Source organism: Heptranchias perlo, chromosome 9, assembly GCF_035084215.1.
Source record: "Heptranchias perlo isolate sHepPer1 chromosome 9, sHepPer1.hap1, whole genome shotgun sequence".
Lineage (NCBI taxonomy): Eukaryota > Metazoa > Chordata > Chondrichthyes > Hexanchiformes > Hexanchidae > Heptranchias > Heptranchias perlo.
In genome coordinates, this window is record NC_090333.1 from 39,060,759 (window position 1) to 39,087,128 (window position 26,370).

A 26,370-nucleotide genomic window follows, 5' to 3' on the forward strand; every position below is an offset into this window, starting at 1 on the left:
CCCTTGGAATGAGTGACCATAACATGGTTACATTGCATATCCAATTAGAGGGTGAGAAGGTTGGTTCTCAAACAAGCGTACTGAGCTTGAATAAAGGAGACTATGATGGTATGAGAGCGGAATTGATTAAAGTGGACTGGGAAAATAGATTAAAGGGTAAGACGGTACATGAACAGTGGTGGTCATTTAAGCAGTTATTTTACAACTTTCAAAAAGAATATATTCCACTGAGGAAAAAAGGGTGTAAAACAAATGACAGCCATCCATGGATAAGTAAAGAAATTAAGGATAGTATCCGACTAAAAACAAGGACATATAAGGTAGCCAAACTTATTGGGAGGATAGAAGATTAGGAAGTCTTCAAAAGACAGCAAAAAGTAACTAAAGGATTGATTAAGAAAGGGAAGATAGATTATGAAAATAAATTAGCAAAAAATATAAAAACAGATAGCAAGAGTTTCTACAGTTATATAAAAAGAAAAAGGGTGGCTAAGGCAAACGTAGGTCCCTTAGAGGATGAGACCGGGAAATTAATGGTGGGAAACATGGAGATGGCAAAAATGCTGAACAAATATTTTGTTTCAGTCTTTACGGTAGAGGACACTAAGAATATCCCAACACTGGACAAACAGGGGGCTCTGGGGGGGGGGAGGAGCTTAATACGATTAAAATGACTAAGGAATTGGTACTCAGGAAATTAATGGGACTCAAGGCGGATAAATCCTCTGGACCTGATGGCTTACATCCCAGGGTCTTGAGGGAAGTGGCAGTAGGGATTGTGGATGCTTTGGTAATAATTTTCCAAAATTCTCTGGACTCGGCAAAGGTCCCAGCAGATTGGAAAACTGCTAATGTAACACCCTTATTTAAAAAGGGTAGTAGGCTGAAGGCTGGAAATTATAGACCAGTTAGTCTAACATCTGTGGTGGGTAAAATTTTGGAGTCTATTATTAAGGAGACAGTAGCGGAACATTTGGATAAACATAATTTAATAGGACAAAGTCAGCATAGCTTTATGAAGGGGAAGTCATGTCTGACAAATTTGCTTGAGTTCTTTGAGGACATAACGTACAGGGTGGATAAAGGGGAACCAGTGGACGTAGTGTATTTAGACTTCCAGAAGGCATTCAACAAGGTGCCACATAAAAGATTATTGCTCAAGATAAAGAATCACTGGATTGGGGGTAATATTCTGGCACGGGTGGAGGATTGGTTATCTAACAGGAAGCAGAGAGTTGGGATAAATGGTTCATTCTCGGACTGGCAACCAGTAGCCAGTGGTGTTCCGCAGGGGTCGGTGCTGGGTCCCCAACTCTTCACGATCTATATTAACGATTTGGAGGAGGGGAACGAGTGTAACATATCAAAGTTTGCAGATGATACAAAGGTGGGAGGGAAAGTAGAGAGTGAGGAGGACATGAAAAACCTACAAGGGGATATAGACAGGCTGGGTGAGTGGGCAGAGATTTGGCAGATGCAATACAATATTGGAAAATGTGAGGTTATGGACTTTGGCAGGAAAAATCAGAGAGCAAGTTATTATCTTAATGGCGAGAAACTGGAAAGTACTGCAGTACAAAGGGATCTGGGGGTCCTAGTGCAAGAAAATCAAAAAGTTAGTATGCAGGTGCAGCAGGTGATCAAGAAGGCCAACGGAATGTTGGCTTTCATTGCTAGGGGGATAGAATATAAAAACAGGGAGGTATTGCTGCAGTTATATAAGGTATTGGTGAGACCGCACCTGGAATACTGCATACAGTTTTGGTCTCCATACTTAAGAAAAGACATACTTGCTCTCGAGGCAGTACAAAGAAGGTTCACTCGGTTAATCCCGGGGATGAGGGGGTGGACATCTGAGGAGAGGTTGAGTAGATTGGGACTCTACTCATTGGAGTTCAGAAGAATGAGAGGCGATCTTATTGAAACATATAAGATTGTGAAGGGGCTTGATCGGGTGGATGCGGTAAGGATGTTCCCAAGGATGGGTGAAACTAGAAGTAGGGGGCATAATCTTAGAATAAGGGGCTGCTCTTTCAAAACTGAGATGAGGAGAAACTTCTTCACTCAGAGGGTAGTAGGTCTGTGGAATTTGTTGCCCCAGGAAGCTGTGGAAGCTGCATCATTAAATAAATTTAAAACAGAAATAGACAGTTTCCTAGAAGTAAAGGAAATTAGGGGTTACGGGGAGCGGGCAGGAAATTGGACATGAATTTAGATTTGAGGTTAGGATCAGATCAGCCAATGATCTTATTGAATGGCGGAGCAGGCTCGAGGGGCCGATTGGCCTACTCCTGCTCCTATTTCTTATGTTCTTATATTAGAACAACAGGATACTACTGCAATTGTATTTGAAGGGGAAACATTTGGAACAAATAGATTTCTCACCCAAGTGAAGAGATAAGGATAGCAGGATACAAGCAAGTCTGTTTATTGACTTGGCACTACAGAGGCACCCAGTGTGGGAACATCAAGGTAAAGTTAGCATGAGAGGGTGGAAAGTAGGAGCAGGAACAGATGTATCAATCCATGATTGACCACCACGTCAACTGAGCTTAGAACAAACAATGAAAGGACCCTCATTAAGCTAACAAAGCATAATTATAACAAACTAAGTGTGAGGGACATGGAAAAGTACTGAGTAGAAGAGGTAAGCTCAGCTAGACAATGTAAGGAATGTTGCCTTGAGGCGTACAGATAAGGATTGGGACCCTTGGTCCATACTGTTCTGCAACAAAACCAGTCATGTGATATCTACTGAGTCAGCATGAGTGACAATTGCAGACAAAAAAACTGTACAAATAGGTGTTTCAAGAAAGGTATAAATATGTAAACCCTGTCAGTTGAACTCAGCGCAAGGAACAAATTCAACTGGTGATGCTCCTAGCCCCTGATGAGTCTCCTTCTGATAACTGTATAGATGTATCCCTTGCTTCTACATCTCATGTGTGCTGTTGAATAAAATCTCTATCAAGTTGATCTGACTTTTGGGTCTCGGGCCTTTATTTACGGAGAGCGGATCACTCTGACAACATGAAGATAAGAAGAAAAAGAAATGCAATGACTTTTCTGCCATCCACTTTTTACTTCCTACTAGGCTCATGCAAGGGTACAAGCCTCAAAAAAAAATCTGATCTTTGATCATTAGTACTTAGTCATAATAAACCATCTGTGGGTGCAGGCCTTCCCATATCTCCATTCCCTACAGTATTAGCTTCATAACCATCTAGAATGCCTTAATTCCTGGCTGCCCAAAAATAGCCACCACAGATGTTCAAATGAGCGGTGCTTAATTTTTTTTCTTTGGTATCATACATTATTAGTTGTTATAAGGGATAAAAAATAAGCTATTTGCTTATTCCATTTTTGTTAATATGCAAGTTAAGATAGAGAATAGTATGGATGAGGTTGCAACTGCCTTGGTAGTTTTAATTAGAATTAGGATTCATGCAAGACCGAGCTGTTTTAACAGTCACCTAATGCTATGTGGATACTGTCCACCTAGGCATAAAACTGTAGTTACACAGTGGCAATACCAGTGGATTAATAGCAATTAAGCCAACTGTTGGTGGATGGATCCAATTAACTTTAGACAGACAGTAATTTCTATGCAGTGGGCTTAGGCTTACCTGGACTAATCAGGTCTTAATATATTTTTGTTCCTTTTTTTACTATGGTATTCAAAACATGTAACTCTGTTCTAATGATGCATGAACAAATATCATGCATCAATCAAGGACTGGTAAACACAGTTTTGAATGCTTCTCACTGTGGTATGAACCCACTACAGATAGTACAGTTTTATTCTGCATTCACACACGGATAATATTTTATTGTCGGAATCCCAGGAAAAAGGAGTGTCAACCTAGACTGAACATGTCAGAAACAGTTATAGTTCCACCAGGAGGGTGAACGAGCAATCACTATGCCAAATACTCCACTCTACATATGAATTGGTTTGAAAGACTTTCTACAATGAGGAAAGGAAGACATTGGAGCCACAATTGAGAAGAATGAATGCCCATTTAGTGTAACAACTAACAAAAGATTAAACAAAATATTACAACTCAAAAAAAAGTCTTCCTTTCCTCATTGTAGAAAGTCTTTCAAACCAATTCATATGTAGAGTGGAGTATTTGGCATAGTGATTGCTCGTTCACCCTCCTGGTGGAACTATAACTGTTTCTGACATGTTCAGTCTAGGTTGACACTCCTTTTTCCTGGGATTCCGACAATAAAATATTATCCGTGTGTGAATGCAAAATAAAACTGTACTATCTGTAGTAGGTTCATACTACAGTGAGAAGCATTCAGAACTGTGTTTACCAGTCCTTGATTGATGCATGATATTTGTTCATGCATCATTAGAACAGAGTTACATGTTTTGAATACCATAGTAAAAAAAGGAACAAAAATATATTAAGACCTGATTAGTCCAGGTAAGCCTAAGCCCACTGCATAGAAATTACTGCAGCTTTCACCACTTTAGCTCCGGTTTTAACATAACCAGCCTGGCGGGAATGGGGCGGATGCCCATTTTAACCCCACCTGATTTTACTCTCCATTTATTGGGTTGGTTAGGTTAAAATCGGGGATTGTGAATCCAAGATTTATTTTGTATTCGTTCATCGGATGTGAGCGTCACTGGCAAGGCCAGCATTTATTGCCCATCCCTAATTGCCCTTGAGAAGGGGGTGGTGAGCCGCTTTCTTGAACCACTGCAGTCCATGTGGTGAACGTTCTCCCACAGTGCTGTTAGGTAGGGAGTTCCAGGATTTTGACCCAGAGACGATGAAGGAACAGCGATATATTTCCAAGTCGGGATGGTGTTTGACTTGGAGGGGAACGTGCAGGTGGTGTTGTTCCCATGTGCTTGCTGCCCTTGTCCTTCTAGGTGGTAGAGGTCGCAGGTTTGGAAGGTACTGTCGAAGAAGCCTTGGCGAGTTGCTGCAGTGCATCCTGTGGATGGTACACACTGCAGCCACGGTGCGCTGGTGGTGAAGGGAGTGAATATTTAGGGTGGTGGATGGGGTCCCAATCAAGCGGGCTGCTTTGTCCTGGATAGTGTCGAGCTTCTTGAGTGTTGTTGGAGCTGCACTCATCCAGGCAAGTGGAGAGTATTCCATCACACTCCTGACTTGTGCCTTGTAGATGGTGGAAAGGCTTTGGGGAGTCAGGAGGTGACTCACTCACCACAGAATACCCAGCCTCTGACCTGCTCTTGTAGCCACAGTATTTATGTGGCTGGTCCAGTTAAGTTTCTGGTCAATGGTGACCCCTAGTTGATGGTGAGGGATTCGGCGATGGTAATGCCGTTGAATGTCAAGGGGAGGTGGTTGGACTCTCTCTTGTTGGAGATGGTCATTGCCTGGCACTTGTCTGGCACGAATGTTACTTGACACTTATCAGCCCAAGATAGTTTGCTCAACTGAATAGGTGATACAAGCAACACTACATCTCATGTGTGCTGTTGAATATATGCAATGCAATGCCTGCTAGTACATTATATTTCCATGCACGCAATTTTTAAACTATAAACGATGCTATTCAAACAGCAACCGGCCCATGTCATTGTATTAGTTACACACATGAAGTAAAAATTAAACATGTTTCTCTGCTCTGTGGCCCTGAATTTCCTCGATGTCAGTTACGCCATTGCTATGCTGTTGTTGCGCCGGAAAGTTACAGATAAGTTTCCTGGGGTAAATAAATTTAAATATTTTTGGTGCAATTCTGTTGTAACTTGAGTGTAGAAACTATGGGACCTAAATTCCATTGCCCCAAACCAGGTCCGATGTTAGTGGTGCACAGCGCTGGCGTGCTAGAACGGAGAGGCCGGAAGTCCGAAGTAAATTCATTCTCTGGCCTCATCAGAATAAAATCAGCTGAGTTGCTGGTGCCAATTTGGCCCCTCACATCACTGCTTGCTTGCTGGGTCCATAAGGATTTTGGCCCACGCTGAGACTCAAAGATAAGTCCGGGGGAAGTACAGAGGTGATGGCAGGCCAGTATCAGCCTGCAGTTATTTTGCAGAGCCAGGAGGAGCACTCCTGCTCCTTTAGACTCCACTAAAAACAACATTTTGGAAGTTTTGGGCTTTATCTTTTGAGTGGCCTCCTGCAGTTCCAGCTGGTTAGGCTGCTCAAGACCTGGTAATGCCAAATGACTAGGACAAACAAATTTAGGAGTCCGGGTCTGAAATGAATGCAGGAGCCTCATTTCAACCTTGAAATGTGGCCTGTGCTCGTTTCAGGGGGCCGCGAGGTCTGCCTAAAATGGCCTGAACTCCTGTGCAGATTGGACGTGGGCCTCTGCATGGCTAAATTGGTTAATTGCGCCATTTTTAAGTCCAAAAACAGGCGCAACAATGTCAAATTTAGACCCTTGTGTCAGTTGTTGACTCCCTCCAGAAAACTTCCACGCAACGATTGTGTAATTCTTTACTGGCACTATACTGGCAGCAACAGAACACTATCCAACAGCAAGATAAGCAGCCGACAACTGGCTCTGCTGGAAATTTCCACCAAATCACTTAACGGCATCTTTCACTCACAGCATCAATCCAGATTGGCACCATCAAGCCCGCTTAGATGCCAGCTGTGCCGAGTAGGCACGATGCCAGGGCAGCAGGCAGAATAAGCCCAACTGTCTTCTCTGATGAAGACCTCCAAGCCTTCCTGCGACAAGAGAGTGTCACACTTCTGGCTCTTTCTTTCACTAAGTTGGACACCAACATCAGTCGTGCTTCCTGCAGGGAGCTGGCATTGGCACTGACTCCCAGCTCCCTCACACCCAGGACTATCAACAGTGTAGAAAGTAAAACACTCTTCCTTTCCTCCCTGACTACCCTGAGCACGACCACATTCTTCAGCCTCTTAAAGCAACACTATCTACTAAGCCTTCACACTACACTCTGGGTAAGGGCACCTGCAACTCCCTGAACACACCAATTGCCTTGCAAAAGTGCAAAACACCTTTCTTTACTCTAATATCCTCACACCCCCACATCACAACTGTCACACACTCCTTAACTGATAGCCTTATCCTCACATGGACACAACTTTCCACCCCTTTTGTTTGCAATAAAATAAATGTTTACTTTGAAATACACTAGACACTTATCTCATGATTTGTTAGATAAACATTACAGTAAGTCAGGAAATAGGCCATTCAGTAGGTCCGGTCTTCTTCACACAGATGAGGATTCCTGACAATGTCCTGCTTGACCAAAGAGATCTGCTTTAGTGTCATCTAGTAGGGTGTGTAGAAGAAGGTACGGCTCAGGTGCTGACTTTACAGTTAATCAGTTGATGAAAACATCCTGCAGAATCTGCCCTCTGATGCCCCTTGCAGCGACAAGTGAGGATGCGGCCTGGATTGTATCACAGTCGAGATGGACGTCCTAGGAAAGGAACCCCTTCCTATTCACACATGTCAGTGGCCGCTTGGTTGGCACTGGCAGTGGCACGCCACTATGGCACCATGCACCTCGGGAATCCAGCAATCCTGTAAAAGTCACTGGCTCCGTGCCTCTACTGCTTGTGGGGGATGTCCTCATGGAGGAATTCAGCTGCTCAATGAAAGACGGCGTCCGTCACCTGACGGATACATGCCATGACAGCTCCCTGGTTAATGTTGCACAGATTGCCCTGTGGCAGCCTGAAAGGTCTAGGGCCAGAAAAGTTGCGACTTATCCCTTTTATTGCCATGAGCAGAGCAGTTGTGACAGTGGAGCAAGTCTGTAAATCTTTGTGATGAAGTTCACTGAGATCCACAGCTCCTCGGAGAGATCCATGTAGGTAGGACTAGTGCGGCCTGTTGGGGAGGGTCTTACCTGCTGGACTTCTATCCCCTGTCATTCTGCCTGTTTCTCCTGGCCTGGACAAGATGCTGCTTCAACTCTTCCTCTATTATGATGACATAGAGTGGTATGTCTACAGGGAAAGTTATCCCTTGTCCGAAGTCGATCTGAGTGTGGGTTTGGGGGTGGGGAAAGTTGGGATCCCAAAATTTTTTTCTGGGAAGAGAGGAAAGCATTACAGGAAAATGAATTGCAGGCGTCAGTGATTTAAAAAAATGCGAAAGAAGAGTTTTTAAAAAGTTCCTCAGAAGCCAATAATTAGTAAATGAAGTTGATACCTTCCTCAGCTCATCAGACAACTGTAAATGAGGAGCTGAAGTTCTGGGGAAGCTGTTAGACCGCTTTTGTTTGGGCTGTAAAGTTACACCGATTGCAGGAGCAGCATAAACCCAGGAAGTTCCGTGCACATAAGCAGTGCAGCTATGCAAATGAGCCCATAGGGCCTTTGATGGGCGTAAGATCAAGGAAATCTGCATTTAGTGCAATAACAGCACTTAGATGGCGTAACGGGCTAAAATTTCTCTATCTTTCCATGCAATAATGACATAATAACAGCATAAGTGCTGAAGACAACAAGGAAATTCAGGGCGCATGTTTCAAATTTAGAACAACTTGCTGCAGGGCTTTGGCATGATTCATCCATTGAAGGATGCTCCACAGCGTGAAATGGAAGGAGCTGCCTCAGCCACAGATGGAATAAATGCTGGCTCTTGACTCATCATGGAAAAGCCTTCAGATCTCTAAATGGCTACTATTAGAGAGTCCAACTGCTTCACCAAACTAAATAATGTTGTATATGTGAATGAGGTAAGTGAGTAGCTAGGTGTTGCCAGATTGCCCAATGGCAATAATGTTCTCCACAACCTGTTCCATAAGTGAATGGGATGTTCTCCTGGGGAGGGGAATGGGAGAGAGGAGACAGGGTAACAATGCTGGTATCTGCCTCTTATGGCCAACACTGTCAGTTGGTGCAGACCTTCCAATTGTCTGAAGTTCGCCCGGGCAAGCCCTGTGGATGATCTGGCAACAGGGAATTGGTTTTCCTGCCATTGGCAGCAGACTGTGGACTTCCCTGTTGTAGTGGGTACTATGTGGTGACTAATGATGACAACAACTTCTCACTAGTGGATTCTTCATTCCTAGTATGCCCTAAGAAATAGTAATGACCTCTTCAATGAATAGAGTGCAACTGGAAGACAATTACTAATCTGTAGAGACAAAAAGGGACCATATCCAAACACATTGCGGAGCTGGAGACTGACAGCAACAAATGCCATTTTGACAGAGCAGGTGAAGTGTAATTCTGGACTATTGCACAAAGAATTTTCTGCATGCACATTAGGGTCCTTAAAGACTGTTTTCATATTCTGCTTGTTAGTTATGTACAAAGCTATTTCAACTTTACTGTTTTGAGAGAAGATTATAATGTAAACTTACTAGATACCTGGGATCCTAGGGTAAATTCCTTTAAGAATTATTTTCAAGAGGCTTGGAATCTTTTTTGCTAGTCAAGTTAGACTTTTCTTCGGTGGAACAGTACCTCAACCGTGTCCTTCTGAATTTTGAGCACTGTAGTCCAATCAGTATTTACCGAAAGTCATTAATTCTTTTCTGACAATCATTTGCTGTTCAATGAAGCTCAAAAGATTATAACATTTTAGGTATCACTGTCAATATGTAGGACCTTTATTTTGGGTGTTCCTTGCAACGCAGATGTTCCAAAAGGTGAATTTTGATATTTTGCAAACTATTTTGATGAGAATAAATAATACTATCTGGTAGAAATATGACAGCAGTTGTCTCCTTTTGGACACCATTTTGCATAGCAGCTACAATAGCACATAATGTCATATTCATTAGAATAAATGAAGGGGTTCATTGGGATAGTAAATTTAAATGATCGTAATTATCTTCTGACTTCGTGTCTTTAGAAAACTAAGACACTGATCTGCACGAATTGCTGCCTTTGTATGCTGGAGTAGTTCCAATACTGTAGGAAAGCTATCTAAAAGGCTTTAACGCCCACAAATTGCATTATCACGCCAAAAGCATTTAGTGGTGGTCAAGGTAATGTAAAAAAAATTGTTGGAAATTAAGCCATGGAGTGCTTTGGGATAAAAATGTCTTATTGAAGAAGTAACCTTAGAGCACCAGCACCAAGGTTACTTCTTCAAGGTGAAAGTTTTCATGTAATCAGTGGTAATATGGATATATAAAAATGAACACAAGTGGAGGTGGATGGTAACCTTTTCCTTCAGGAAATGTTTGAACAGTGACATGAAATGCTTGAATACAGATACTACGGAGAGTAATGCAGAAGAAATACCTACAAGGAAGCAGTGCCTTGACTTGTCCGGTGAGGGGGTAGATTGGGTGATTGGGGAAGGGAAAGAATGCGCTATTTTGTCATTGCTTGTATGGGGACATGCATGCTAAGAGGAAGACCATCTGGGATGAGAATACGAGTACAGTTGGAAAAACAATATAAAATGCTAAAAATGCAAATTATTGCTGAGAAACATCCAAGCTAGAGGAAGAACCCTCAGCAAAGGGGTGTATCTAGCTCACTGTAGTTATGAGTGGCATATAAGAACATAAGAAATAGGAGCAGGAGTAGGCCATACAGCAGCTCAAGCCTGCTCTGCCACTCAACCAGATCATGGCTGATCTTCAACCTCAATTCCACTTTCCTGCCCGATCCCCATTTCCCTTGATTCCCCTAGAGTCCAAAAATGTATCTATCTCAGCCTTAAATATACTCAACAACTCAGCATACACAGCCCTCTGGGGTAAAGAATTCCAAAGATTCATAACCCTCTGAGTGAAGAAATGCCTCCTCATCTCAGTCTTAAATGGCCGACACCTTATACTACGACTATGCCCTCTAGTTCTAGACTCTCCAGCCAGGAGAAGCAACCTCTCAGCCTCTACCCTGTCAAGCCCCCTCAGAATCTAATATGTTTCAAAGAGATCCCCTCTCATTCTTCTAAACTCCAGAGTATAGGCCCATTCTACTCAACCTCTCCTCATAGGACAACCCTCTCATCCCAGGAATTAATCTATTGAACCTTTGTTGTACCGCCTCTAAGGCTCCTTAGACAAGGAGACCAAAACCGAACACAGTACTCCAGGTGAGGTCTCACCAAAACCCTGTACAATTGTAGTAAGACTATAAAGCAGATATTTAGGAAGGTCAACCATGCTTCAACTATTTGGTCTCCAAGGGTGTTTATCCAATTTTAGCTGCCAATTGTTATTTTCCTCAATGCTTTTGACTTATGTTCACAGCAAAAAGGCAGTTTTCATAAGTAAACTGGGGGGTGGGTGGATGAATTTCTGTGGGGGTTTTGTCTGCTTGTCCACTGCAACTTCGGCAGAAGAGCCGTGGAAACCCTAGCATAATGGTGAAAATACCATTTATCCAGAATTTCTGCGACTTTCCTGCCGAAGTTACAACGGCCGAGCAGGAAACTGAAAATCTATCCCCTGGGTGTCCTGTAATCCAAAGCCTACACGTTTATGTGTTGTGTATGGGATAGAGCGCCCAGAATTAACAATTACCCTTAACTGTGGTGTGTAGTACATCGAAGGTCACAAGAGTGCCCATCACTTTCTTTCATCTCTCCCAAAAAGCAGAAAACACATCAACAGACCAATCAATGCGTATAGATTAAAACTACCTGGTCAGGTTTATTTACAGAGTAATTAATATACAGAAGCTAAATACAGCAAGATACTAAAATTAACATTAACTTGCATTTATAAAGTGCCTTTAACGTAGAAAATGTACCAAGACACTTTACAGATGGGGGAAATAACAACGAGCCATTGGGTGAGAGTTAGGTCAAAATGATGTGTTCTGAGAAGGCTTTTAAAAGTGGAGAGAAAAGAACAGGCAGAAGGGCTTTAAGAGGAAGCTTCAGAGAGTAGGGCCGAAGCTACTGAAAACTCTGCCACCATCTGTGGGGTGAAAGGAGGTGGGGGAATGCACTAAAAACCAAATTCTGCAGACTAAAGGGTGCAGGAGAGAACATATAGGAGGTTTTAGAGGAGGCAAGGCCAAGTATTTTTAATTGAAAGCTTTGGGGGACAGAGAGCCAATGTAGGTCAGCAAGGATAGACATGGTGGGCAAGCAGGACACGGTATGGGCAAGAGTTAGCACAATACTTAAACAATACGATTGTAAACAGTCCAGAGGGATCTAAATGGATCTTTTAAAAACATATTTCTTATGGAGTCCGAAAGTGGCAAGACTTTTGGATGAAACAATCAGGTTTGTCTCTTAGTAGAGCTTCCAGGTGCAAGATTGTATGTGGATGATGCAATTCTTAGTTCAATCAATGCAGTCCTGATTTCCTGCCAGAACTGGAGACTATGGGAGAATTCCCCAGATCCAAGGCCTCCCAAGTCAGAACTGTCAATCATCTATGATTAAATACATAATAGTTGGAACTACTGCATAGTACTTATGAGAAAGTGCTCACACGTTATCGGTTTATATCTTGACCATACACAATCTAATTAGAACCTAGAACATAGCCCTTGGATCCTACAACATTTTCAGATCAATCAACCTGCCTCGATCCTGTAAACAATTTGTCTCTAAGGCTTTCATTTTGTATTTTAGTAAGTAAAGATTTTTACTTTAGTTAATTCAAGCATTGAAATAAAATACAGAAATCTCTTTATTTAATCAGAAGACTGATTGTTTATTCACAGTGTATACAGATAAAAGGAATGCAGTGGATATTGTACGTGGATTTTCATTAAGTCTGATAAGATGCAATGCATGACACTTGTGAAAATTAAGGCACAGGGTATTAAAGAAAAATACAGCTGCATGGACAGACAGATGGATGGGAAGATAATGCAGGGTGTAGGAATAAGTGGATATTTTTGGGTTTGGTGTGCCTCTGGGATCTGTGCAAAGATCTCTTCTGTCTTCTATTTATATAAATGATTTGAACAGAAACACAAGAGGAATGATATTCAAATTTGCTGATAAATTAAGGCCTTGGCAAACTATGTGGAAGAACATAGGAGATGGCAGGAGGACATAGACTGGTTTACAGATTTCGCAGACAGGTAATTACAACAACTTGCATTTATATAATGCCTTTAATGTAGAAAAATTCCCATGACACATAATTGAAGGGAAGAAAAAATGATAAAGGAATCAACAAACCATTTCAAGTTTTACAAGTGATTGAAAGTTTGATTGAAAACTTGGGTTTTAAGGTTTTTAAAAGGTGGAAAGACAGAGGAGTTTTGGGTGGGGGCATCCCAGAGAATGGGATGGGGGAAGAGGAGTGAGACCATGGAGGGATTTGAACACAAAGATAAGGATTTTAAATTCAATGTGTTGGAGGACAGGGAACAAATACAGGTCAGTGGTAACTGCAGTAAGGGGTGAATAAGATTTAACGTGGAATAGGATATGGATAGTTGAGTTTTGAACATGTGAAGCTTATGAAGGTGGAGGATGGGAGGTAGTCAGGAAGGATACTGAAGAAATTTAGTCTGGAAGCAACAAAGGCGTGGATAAGGGTTTTAGTGGCAGTGGAGGTGAGATGGGATGATGGTGGGGAAAAAGAAAGGAAACATACCCTAAAAAGGTAAGATTCTTAAGAAAATGGAGGAAGAAACATCTAAAGGTGCAGATGCATAGATCGTAAAAAAAAAAGTGTGGCCAAGGATAGAAAAGGCCATAAAAAGGCAAATGAAATTAGGGGTTTTATACACAGCACTGAATAGAAAAGGAGGTCATGTTGAAGTTATACAAGGCATTTGTTAGGCCACAGTTTGACACTCCATGTAGTTTTGGGCATGCCATTTTAGGAATATAATAACAATTTCCAATTCTGACATCTGGTTAACATTACTCCCCCTTAATTCTTCCAGCATTCATGTAAAAACATTGTTTTGTGGATTTGTCTCCTAGTATATGCTTCATAACTTCATATTACGACCAAGGAAAGGGTACAGTAAAGATTCACAATAACAGTATCAGAAATGGCAGCTAATAGTTATCAAGAAGGCTTAAAAATTGGGGCTTTTTCACTGAAACAGAGATTAACATACGAATATAATGGACAGGAAAAGTACAGCTGGTCCATTGAGCCTGTCCTTTACTCATGTTGCAATAAAGCATCATGACCAACAAAGATCCCACCCACCAGCAGCAATATAATTTCCTGAGGCGAAAAAAAGCAGAAAAAAAATCTTATGCCATTTCAGGGAAAATGAATTTTGGGGGCAACTATTAGAAGTTATGAAACAGATACTAGGAGATATGAAAGGAGACAAATCCACAAAACAATGTTTTTACATGAATGCTGGAAGAATTAAGCAGGGGGGGGGGGATTAATTTTAACCAGATGTCAGGACTGAATAGTCTATACCCCTGAATGTTATCATAGTAGGGAACTACAGCTACAGGTGAGGTGCCTGAAGATTGGAGGGCAGCAAATGTTGTGCCTTTGTTTAAGAAGGGCGGCAGGGAAAAGCCTGGGAACTACAGACCGGTGAGCCTGACATCTGTAGTGGGTAAGCTGTTAGAGGGTATTCTGAGGGACAGGATCTACAGGCATTTGGAGAGGCAGGGACTGATTAGGAACAGTCAGCATGGTTTTGTGAGAGGAAAATCATGTCGCACGAATTTGATTGAGTTTTTTGAAGGGGTAGCCAAGAAGATAGATGAGGGCTGTGCAGTAGACGTGGTCTACATGGACTTTAGCAAAGCCTTTGACAAGGTACCACATGGTAGGCTGTTACATAAGGTTAAATCTCATGGGATCCAAGGTGAGGTAGCCAATTGGATACAAAATTGGATTGACGACAGAAGACAGAGGGTGGTTGTAGAGGGTTGTGTTTCAAACTGGAGGCCTGTGACCAGCGGTGTGCCTCAGGGATCGGTGCTGGGTCTGCTGTTATTTGTTATTTATATTAATGATTTGGATGAGAATTTAGGAGGCATGGTTAGTAAGTTTGCAGATGACACCAAGATTGGTGGCATTGTGGACAGTGAAGAAGGTTATCTAGGATTGCAACGGGATCTTGATAAATTGGGCCAGTGAGACGATGAATGGCAGATGGAGTTTAATTTAGATAAATGTGAGGTGATGCATTTTGGTAGATCGAATCGGGCCAGGACCTACTCCGTTAATGGTAGGGCGTTGGGGAGAGTTATAGAACAAAGAGATCAAGGAGTACAGGTTCATAGCTCCTTGAAAGTGGAGTCACAGGTGGATAGGGTGGTGAAGAAGGCATTCAGCATGCTTGGTTTCATTGGTCAGAACATTGAATACAGGAGTTGGGATGTCTTATTGAAGTTGTACAAGACATTAGTAAGGCCACACTTGGAATACTGTGTACAGTTCTGGTCACCCTATTATAGGAAGGATATTATTAAACTAGAAAGAGTGCAGAAAAGATTTACTAGGATGCTACCGGGACTTGATGGTTTGACTTATAGGGAGAGGTTGGATAGACTGAGACTTTTTTCCCTGGAGAGTAGGAGGTTAAGGGGTGATCTTATAGAAGTCTATAAAATAATGAGGGGCATAGATAAGGTAGATAGTCGAAAATCTTTTCCCAAAGGTAGGGGAGTCTATAACAAGGGGCCATAGATTTAAGGTGAGAGGGGAGAGATACAAAAGGGTCCAGAGGGGCAATTTTTTCACTCAAAGGGTGGTGAGTGTCTGGAACGAGCTGCCAGAGGCAGTAGTAGAGGCGGGTAAAATTTTGTCTTTTAAAAAGCATTTGGACAGTTACATGGGTAAGATGGGTATAGAGGGATATGGGCCAAGTGCAGGCAATTGGGACTAGCTTAGTGGTATAAACTGGGCGACATGGACATGTTGGGCCGAAGGGCCTGTTTCCATGTTGTAAACTTCTATGATTCTATACAATGTGCTGGGAATATCAGAAAGCTAAATCCAAAGGAAGAAAATGAATATAACATTCAGGGGTATAGACTATTCAGAAAGGTCAGAATGGACAGAAAAGGAGATGTTGCATAAGTCAGGGATATTGGGAGTAAATGAAGGTAATCCTGTGAGAAGGAATAAGTTACAAAATGAACTACTCTAGTTAGACACTTTAATGCAAAAAAACTAAGCTAAGAATAGGGGTGTGCTACAGACTAACAACAAAATATGTTCCTCCACCATTTATTATTATTGCTTGTTCTCTTCTCTGAATGAATGAAACACAGCACCAAAAACTAGAGGAGGAGGAAAATGATCAGCCACGGCCTTCTGCTTCAGGCTCTGCATCAAACCAGCCTAGAGACGACTACTTGGGGGGGGGTTATAGATAACACGAGGGGGATGCACTGAGCATGACAGGGAGGGCCGCATGCGCCTGTTCTCGTGGTTCCAAGCAGCAAGTTAACTTGATGGTAGGGCCTCATTAAAATGATTCAGGCATGCAGCGCGTTTGGGGGGGGGCGGCAGTAAATAAGCCTCTCTGACCCCACTTACAGGCAGCCAGCACCTCTTAAAGGGGAGGTGCACTCAGGCTGCAGACAGGAAGAAACATTGTTAATGGGCTAAAATGGCTGCAAGAGGTCCAGTCAGGGCACCCTGATTCTCTGATGGCGTGTTGGAGGCCCTAGTGTAGGCGGCAGACTGGAAGAGCGAGATCCCATTACCCCCAGGAGGCAGAAATCCCTCTGGTAACACCTCCACCACCAGAGGAGTCACAGTGAACGTCTATGCCAAGAGCTTAGCTCCCAGGACGTGGCTGCAATGCCAGAAAAAGGTCAATGACCTCATCAGAGTTGTCAAGTAAAAATATTGCTCCCTTACTCTCTGTTTCCACCTGCAGCCTCACTACTCACAATACTCCCTTCCCCATCATTCTCCTGCAATCACTACACCACACCACTCCACCTTCTTCTCCTCATACTCATATACTCAGCACTATTACAACCCTCACTTCCCCACACCTGACATGATACACATTGTATACCAACTATTCTACCAAGACAGGCACATTCTCTGACTGTCACTAACATTCTCCCTCCTTTCTTGCAGGAGGTCTCACACAACTGGAAACTAGAGGCTGCCACTGGAGGAGGCTGAGCCCACCTGAACACTCTCTCCCCTGTCTTACCCTACACATTCTGCATAACAAACTGCAGCTGCTTTCAGCAGCCACTCATCTCACTTTGCCTTCCCTTCACACTAAATGTTAACCATTATCCCTCTCTTTATTGCAGGTGCTGAAAATATGGATAGAGCCCTGCCACTTCAAGAAGAGGAGGCCAGTCTTCCTGAAGGTGCACCATCACTCGATCTGACCCTCGCAAGCACCAGCTCAGATACTGGCACGACGCGTACCTTAGAGTCTAAGCTAGAGGACGGATCTTCATGTGGTGAATTGCTCGGCACAAGTGTGCAGGATCTAGGGTGGGGGGATAGGACGTCACAGGTGCCAGCTCGACGGAGGGTGAGATCGCTTACTAGCTCTGCTGCAGAGGACTCAGATGATGACTTCCAGGGCCCAGGCTACCTAAGAAGGCTGATGGGCATATACCAGGAAATGCCAGGTGTACTGGGCAGCCTGCCAGTGAGCATACACACAATGTCACAGAGCATGGAGATGTCCAGCTCCAACTTGTGTCAAGGCTTCACGCAGAGAATGGAGACCATTCTTTTTTTTTATTCGTTCACGGGATGTGGGCGTCGCTGGCGAGGCCAGCATTTATTGCCCATCCCTAATTGCCCTTGAGAAGGTGGTGGTGAGCCGCCTTCTTGAACTGCTGCAGTCCGTGTGGTGACGGTTCTCCCACAGTGCTGTTAGGGAGTTCCAGGATTTTGACCCAGCGACAATGAAGGAACGGCGATATATTTCCAAGTCTAACTTGGAAATCTATCTAACTTGGACTGAGTGGTCAGCTCCATTAACAACACAGTGGCACAGAGCATGATAGAGCCTCTGCTGATAATTCTGACCGTTTCCATGGCAGCTAACATTGTTGCCATGGAAGCTCAGATGGCTGCCATCTTGACTTTGAGGGTCAGTGTTGAGAGAGGCTTCTAGTATCCTATCACTCCTTGCACTCTGTTCTCACTCAGAGCTGGAGGATTGCTGGGGTGTGGTCCCAGGATAGTGGCCTTGTCTCCATGAGAGAGGCAGCTGCTTCCTCTCTCAAGATGACAGCTTGCTTCCTCTCCTGCCACCCACTCTGCTAGTGCCCTTGTTAGTGCCACATAGCCAGCTCATTCTCTGAGATGTTGCAGTCTGCAGCCAGGCCCTAAAGGCCCAGAGCTGCTCGAAGTCACCCATAACAACCATCTGGATTGTCTTTAATAAAAGCTAACAGCCTTCCACCTCCCAAGCTGTAGCCACTGGGGGAAACACTTCGCAGGAGCACTAGGATAGGTAAACAAGCACAGAAGGCAGGCACAAAGTTGATGCATAATTGTTTCTGTTAACTATTAGGTACAGATGGGATTGAGTTGTTTGATAAATTTGTCTTTTCTTCTGGATTTGGTGTTGGTATTTATATTTGTAATAAAGTGAGGGCAAGACCCATAAGGTTGGACTGAAGGAAGGCAATCGGCTGGTAGTAGTAAGGTAGGTGTTGACAAGGATTATGAAACCGTTGGGTATTGGGTATGGTTCACGTTAAGCGCTCTTCAACAAGCTGCACTCTTTGAGCTCTGGCAGCTTGAGGCACTGGTAGTCGATGCGGCTCCTAGTCCTGCTCTTCCGCCTTGTCATGCCGCACCTCTTTCTCCTCCTCCTGCTGCACTTCTTGCTGCCCAGGTGGTGGCAAGGGCTGGTCCCTCATGATGGCAGTTATTGAGCATGCAGCAGACGACTACAAATCTGGATACCCACTCAGGGCTGTAATGCAACGCTGCTCCTGTACAGTCCAGGTAGCATAAGCGTTGCTTGAGCATGCCAATTGTCTGCACAATAACCTTTCTGGTGGCAGCATGACTTTCATTGTAAACCAGCTCTGCAGCTGTACCCGGGTTCCTGACAGGAGTCATAAGCCAAGTCTGAAGGGGATAGCCCTTGCTGCCTGTAACCTGATGACCTGGTTGGAACAAAGGTGGCACACATGAATGGCAATGATAAATTAATCATGACTGCTGCCAGGAAACCGAGCTCAGACCTGCACGATGCCTATCCTGTGGTTGCAAACCAGCTGGATGTTGAATGAAAACCCTTGCTACTGACAAAGATGCCAGGTTGGTGGGAAGCATGCAAGGCTTGTGTGGGTGCAGCCTATGGTACCTTGGACCCTGCGAAAGCCTGCAATATGTGCAAAGCCTAATGGTCTCTCATCCTGCTTCATGGGGAGAGATGTAGGTATTCTTCCTGGTGTAGAGAACCTCAGTGACCTCCCTGATACAACGGTGGACTGCAAACTGGGAGATATCGTTGATGTCACCTGCTGCAGCCTGACAGAAGCTTGTGGCATAAGAGTTAAGTGCCATGGTGACCTTAACAGCCCTTGTACGAGGCTCGAGTATGCAGCAGGTGACACAGCTCGGTACCAGCCTCCTTTGCGAAGCGGAGCCACCCGAAACATTGCTCCTCCAACCAGTTCATGTAGGAGAAGTGCTCCATGAAGATCTGCTGTGGGAATGACCTTCTGCACATTGCCATTACACCGTGACTTTGAGATTCCAGATCTCTTGCCATAAAACTCAGTGTTCCATTAGCTAGCATTTTTATGCCCTTATCCACTTACACAGAAATACACTGAGGTGACGTTTTTAATGTCTTGCGATCCTAACTCCCCCCCTCCCACCAAAATCACTCTGCTGTTCTACATCATCCAGCATTCCCCCATTCAAAGTATAATTATTTTGTTAGCAAAATGTGCTGACTTGAATTCCATCTGCTACTTTTTAAAAACTAATTCTACTATCTTATCCCTTTACAGCTTCTTTTGGTTCTCAGAATTACTTCTTATGATCCGCATTTTAGTATATGCCACTTTGGACACCACTCCCTGTAGCCCTATATTCAAATCATTTACGTACAATGAACAGAAGTGGTCCCAGAACAAAACCCTTTCTGCTACCCATTTCCAACCACTCCGAGAAACTGCCCTTAACTCTGACTCTATTTCCTCCCTTCAAACCAATTTTTAATCTGCCTAATTCCATACCCTTAATCTTCTCCAATTATATTCCATGTGGTACCTTGTTAAAGGCTTTAAACTTAAGGCATTGGGGGAGCTAGTGTAGGTCAGCAAGAGCAGGGGTGAGTGAATTGGACTTGGTGCAGGATAGGGCATTATACAGGCAGCAGAATTTTGGATGAGCTGAGATTTACGGAGGGTGGTGAATGCGAGGCCGGCCAGAGAGCATTGGAATAGTCCAGTCTGGAGTGGACAAGGGCATGGATGAGCATTTCAGCAGCACTGAAGGTAGGGGCATAGGTGGGTGATGTTATAGAGGCGGAAGTAAGTGATCTTAGTGACGGAGAGGATATGAGGTTAAAAACACAGCTCGTAGTCAAGCAGGACACCAAGGTTATGAGGAGTCTGGTTCAATCGGGAAGGAGTTGGTGTCAGTGGCAAAAGAAAAAGGCTTCAGTCTTTCCATTGTTCATGCTGAAGGAAACTATGGCTCCTCTATGACTAAATGATGAACAAGCAGTTTGATAGGACAGCGGCAGTGGAGGGATAAAGACAGGAGGTGAGTATCATCAGCATATATGTGAAAGTTGACCCTACATCTGTAAATGATATTGCTCAGGTGCAGCATGTAGATGAGGCAGAGGCCATGGATGGATCATTGGCATAATTCTGAAATGACAGTGCAGGGGTGGGAAAAATAGCCATTGCCAGAGATGTTCTAGCTGTGATTGAATAGATAGGAGTAGTACAAAGTGAGTTGAGTCGCACCAAGCTGGGCAATGGAGGAAGATGGTGTGATTGACTGTGTTGAAGGTAGCAGAGGTCGAGGAGGGATAATTCACCACGGTCAGTCAATAAAGAATGTTGTTTATAACAATGGTTAGAGCCATATCAGTGCTATGGGAGGGGCAGGAACTTGGTTGAAGGGGATTCAAACAGGAAGTTGAGAGAGATGGGCACCGATATCAGAGGCAAGGACCTTAGAGAAGAAAGCGAGATTGGACATGGGGTGGTAGTTACAACAGAGGTGCTCAAAAGTGGGTTTACATTTTTGTGCTGGTAAGTGAATGGGTGCTTCGTGTGCCCACTGTCACTTCCAGCAAAGAAATCACATGGTGCAAAAATGATTAGACCCATTCCATTGGGTTTCCACCCTATTTACACACACATGCAGAGATATATCTTCAAAGGATAACTTTAGTAACTTAATATTGTTTTAACACTAAGAAATATACAGTGCATTAGGATTCGTAAGGTGAACAATTCCGTGCAAAAGTATTACTACAGCCCTCAAAAAGGCGAAAGATAGATTTTCTCTCATTTGCTCCGATTTGGCGCCAGATCTCATGAGTTTTGGCGGTTTTTTCGGCAGTACCTGAAGGCGGGTATGAGCAACTAACAACAACACTTCCCACTGACCGGGATTTCCGTCCATTCATTTTAATGGACGGAAAATCGTGCGGTGAGGGGCATAGTTGCGGAACTTATTTTAGTCATTACTTGCTCGGCGTAGTTTGCCTTTTTATATTTAATTAAAATGCACTACTCTGGATAAAAATTACACTGGCAAATAATTTGCAAATATTCTTCCAAAAGAAATAAAGTCGTTGGTAAGTTTTGTTTAAACAAATTTTGTAATAACCTTTGTGCCAAGTACTTTTCCAGGCAAATTCACAAATACGCTGGGTGGTGGTTAAAAACTGGCAGAATTGAGTAAAACATTCCATCAGAAAAATATATATTTTTATTTTCCCGATTTGCTTGCTTACACACGCACACAAAATACAGAATTAATATAGCATACAATTTTATGGCCTTCATACCATAATCGAAAGTTGTGAATTGTGACTTTTAAATGACCTGTTAGATCTTTTACATTTTTTATAGACTATAAACAGGATATCTTCTCACTGTCATTGACGACTAGTTTACTTTAACAATTAGTGTACAGCATAGACTGTACAAGAGCTAAATGGGTCCCAAAGTCTAATTGGATTTCAGTAAGTTACCTCCCCCCCCCCTCCCTCAATGTAATAATTTTCTATAGCACTGTAAATAATAATCGAACTATTCGATTTGTTGCAATCAATGTTAGTTGTTTTCCAAAAAAAACCCTCATCGTTCTTTAATGATCTGTCCTTGACAATATTGTGTACCATTAAGGCCTTCAGCTAAAACTTTTAAAACTTGGTTTTCGCACAAGTCCCCTCGGGCCACCTTTTCCGTTACTTTTTTTTAAAACATAAACTTTTAAAATTATCAACGTCTAAAGATATAGATTATTTATATTATATGTATAGTTTTAATTTACCTGAGTTTTTAAACGCATCTTTCTCGCTATCTTCGCGTACTCTATATACGTGTATTTGCGCGTGAACACGCTCCGCACAGAGGCGTAACAGAATGTAACAAAACCGTACACGAGCTCCCACACCATGTGCCCCACCCCCGTCAATCACTCAAACTGCAATGCAATTTGCAACCACGTAACATTCACAAATGCAAACAAAAAAAAAACAGGCACTCACACTTTTTTGCTTTCTTATCATTACAGACAAAAACATGCAAACATTTGGTTAACAATGGAAGTATGCTATAATTTCCAGAATACAGATTCTCAATACGGGAACTTCGTCTCAGGAGCTGCCTGTTTTATCGAATGTTGACGTGCACTCCTGTTAGACGTGAGCGTGCCGCGCTCGCACCTTAATACGTCGCTGATCTTCAGCACCGGAATCAGAAATAAAGGCACGAGCTCGCGGGTGCTTTTTAACGGTCGCCTGTTCCATTCGCTCTTGGGTACGTGCCCAGCTGTCGAATGTTTAAAGCTTTATTTTGGGCATATGCCACAGATTCATTCTTTCTCAGCCCTCATCCTCCTCCCTTCGCTGTCAGTCAGTAACCACGGTAACCAACTCGGAGCGTTGTTATGGATAAATCTGGGAATTCTGGGATTGAAATGGCGGACAGGAGAAATGATTCTGGTGTGTAAAGTTGGTTATTTCGATCTGTTAATCGTAGATGCGGTACTATTTTGCAATTGTAAAATATATAATTGTTTTTCGCGGACTTTTAGAAAAGGTTAACCAACAACGTTGTCAAATAATTCACCAGTAGAGTTGGGTGGATTACTGTCGGCTCTACTGCAGTGCTTTAATTCTTGCTCGATAGCTATAATTCGAATCGGATTCAATGCAGAACGTACGTTGATACAATCTCAATACATGAGGTGGTTTAATTTCTGTTAAATAAAATGGCAGAATATCCTCAAATGTTACCCTAGAATGTTAAAATTTGGTAATAAAAGGAATAACACGCAACGTTTGAACAATGGGTAAAATATATAGAAATTCAAATTATTTAAATTTTTACAGTTTAGTTCGCTGACATTGTGAACGATGCATATATTATACGTATTCATAATTTAAAGACTGCCATGACTAGTTAATTAGCAAAAATCAAGACACCCTGTAATTATTTGATATATGTTTGACTCATAATTTTTACACTCTTGATTTGACGTCGACACGCTATATCCACAATGTACCTTTGTGGTTTGGGTCTAGATTTTTATGTTTCAGAACATGTAATTTGTTACAACAGTTAGGACAAAACACATTTTCTTATCATGTTTTTCAAATAAACGCATTTGTAAACATGCTTCTTTCAGCTGGTGCTGCCTGGAAGAAAATTCTAAATTTTAAAATATTCTTATTGGTTTTACTAACAGCAGCATAGGTAATGTCAAAGTCAAAATATGTTAAAGGTGTGTACAATGTGGTTAGATCATGTGGTTATGTGTCACAACTAACTGCCCAAGTTGCTGATTTTCAACAACATGGTGGGAGGGGAGAGGAGGGGGCTTTGTGTCCTTTACATAGTTAGAAAAAAAGATCAGCTGATGTGCCACAGGAGAATCTGCTGCTGAACAGGCCTTGGCAGCACTAGTGGGGATACCAGTGCCACTAATAGTGAAATAGGTGGTTTGCTACATTCTGTATGCACATCAATGTATTTCTCATGTCAATGTACCTTTCAGTCTGCCAACTTATTCTGCTGAGATTTTGCTGTGCTTGGCTGTGGAGTACATAGGAGTAGAGTTTCCACTTTGGGTGCAATTGGGACATTGCGCCCAAAATGCACTTGAAATTGCGCTGGTTAGGTTACAGCTAAGTTTCCAATAAAATTCATTTGCATAATCACAAATGTAAAATCTTCCGTGAACCAGCGCAATAGAACATAATCGTTTATTTTTTATTCTTTCCATTTAAAAAGTATCCATTGATGTATTTAAGAGAGGTAACCTGGTGCAGTTTTATTAATACAACTGAAAATGGGTTTATCACAAAAAATAAATAATTTTAATAAGTGTCCAGTCCTTCACACGTGAATAACCTGATTTAAAATCACTGAAAACGATGTTAAACAAAATGCTGAACTATTTAATAGTTTCATAGTAAATTAAATATTTTTTTTATATGAAAAAGCTTTAAAAATGTGCCTACTAGTGCCTGTGCACCTAAGAAAGCGAGTGCAATTTTGACCTGGAGGCATGGCCACTTTTGTAAGATGGGGCCTGATCCAGGTGAATTGAATCTTAAACCAGTGTAAAAGATCGCGGAAAACCCGAACGTAAGTGGTTTTGAGTGTAGCTCACGTTTAAAATTCCCTGATTTTTTGCGCTGGTTTGGCCGATTTCGCTCGGATTGTGCAGATATTACTAGGGTAAACGAGCAGAAACTCAACCCCGTGGTCTTTAAATAACGAGTGCAACTGCCTACATAACACATTAGTAATGAAGTTCTTTAGCAGTACCTTTTCAAACTGGAAGTTTCTTAGTGACAGAGATGGGTTGTGTGTATGTATGCTGGATCTTCCTTTGAATAATAGAAATTTCTGTGCCATTTTCATTCATCATTCAAATTGGATCCTTTGCATAGCTTAGAAGAGAACTAAAGCTGTAAAAAAATAGAGCAGTTAATATGGAAACAGACCTGAAATGGCAATACAGTACAGATGTGATAAATGAAATAATTTTCTAATGAAACAAAAGAAGGACATGTTGTCTGTATCAGGGCTGACAATTCTGTTATATTAAGAGCTGACAAATATATAACTTGAGCACCATGTAGCTGCCCTACATACATGATTTTGGATAGTATGAATGCAGTTTCTGATGGTGCTTCCTGCACAAAACTGCATGCAATTTAGCACATTCACACGGATACAACAGGATGGCTGGTGTGGGAAATGGAAAAACATACTGATTCAGTCAAGAATGCTCTTCTGAGGTAGTAGCAGAATAAAAGGAGCTTTACTTGACATGGGCATTTGATATTGAAAAATGAATGACAGAAGTGGAAAAAGTTTCATTTGCCAGTACCAACATCCTTTACTTTGATCAGCAAAACATTTCACCAAGAACTGCAATTTAAAAAAATGCTTTAAAGTTCTTGAATCAGCAGCTAGCACAAGTAAGGATAATGATCTGCATTCTCACAATGAAAGCGACTTACTGATGGAATTGTTAGTTACATCAGTGTAGCAGATATTTATTTACATAGAATGTACAGCACAGAAGCAGGCCATTCAGCCCAAATGGTCCATGCTGGTGTTTATGCTCCACATGAGCCTCCTCCCCCCCCCACCCCTCTTTATCTAACCATATCAGCATAAACTTCTATTCCTTTCTCTCTCATGCGTTTATCTTGCTTCCCCTTAAATGCATCTATGTTATTCACCTCAACTACTCCTTGTGATAGCGAGTTCCACATTCCAACCACTCTCTGTGTAAAGAAGTTTCTCCTGAATTCCTTATTGTATTTATTGATAACTGCCTTATATTTATGGACCCTAGTTTTGGATTCCCCCAGAAGTGGAAATGTCTTCTTTACTTCTACCCGATCAAACCCCTTCATAATTTTAAAGACCTCTATCAGGTTACCCCTCAGCCCCAGCCTGTTCAGTCTTTCAAAATTAGTGACAAGGATGGGATTTCTTTTCACAAGAGAGTCGTTGGCCTATGGAACATGTTTCTTCTAGCTGTGAGACCTGAAATGAGTGAATGATAAAATATGTGGTTTCATCTGGTTTGTCAGAGAATAAAGCACTTTTACCACCAAACAATTATTAATAGGTTACGGTACAGAAAGTAAATACTTGTTATTTTTAAGGGTGCACTTATACTGCAGCAAGTCAACTGAAAGTGAATTGCTGCCAAATTGATTAGGATTTTGATAGCTGATTTACACTGACTCCTCCAAAACTCAATTTTGACTTTCATGTTCAAATCGATCTGAAACCTTTACATGTTGATGATGGTGTATGTGGGATGTTGCCATAGCATTTGGAGTACATGAGCTCAAAGAGAAAGTCTCCCATTTACAGTTTTGCTGTCAGTTA

At 42.4% G+C, this 26,370-nt stretch overlaps 2 protein-coding genes across 5 annotated transcripts in view; one reads left to right on the forward strand and one right to left on the reverse strand.

Moving 5' to 3' along the window:
• elavl4 (ELAV like neuron-specific RNA binding protein 4) overlaps positions 1-22,356 on the reverse strand; it is an 87,135-nt gene extending 64,779 nt beyond the window's left edge. The window contains exon 1 of the mRNA XM_067990245.1: positions 22,280-22,356. Coding sequence (XP_067846346.1) covers positions 22,280-22,297 — 18 coding nt within the window. The 5' untranslated portion in view covers positions 22,298-22,356. The remainder of the gene's footprint in view (positions 1-22,279) is intronic.
• A 331-nt stretch (positions 22,357-22,687) lies between these two features.
• agbl4 (AGBL carboxypeptidase 4) overlaps positions 22,688-26,370 on the forward strand; it is a 746,494-nt gene continuing 742,811 nt past the window's right edge. For all 4 annotated transcript variants that reach the window (XM_067990246.1, XM_067990249.1, XM_067990248.1 and 1 more), the window contains exon 1: positions 22,688-22,952. In XM_067990246.1, the coding sequence (XP_067846347.1) occupies positions 22,898-22,952 (55 nt within the window). In that variant the 5' untranslated portion in view covers positions 22,688-22,897. The remainder of the gene's footprint in view (positions 22,953-26,370) is intronic.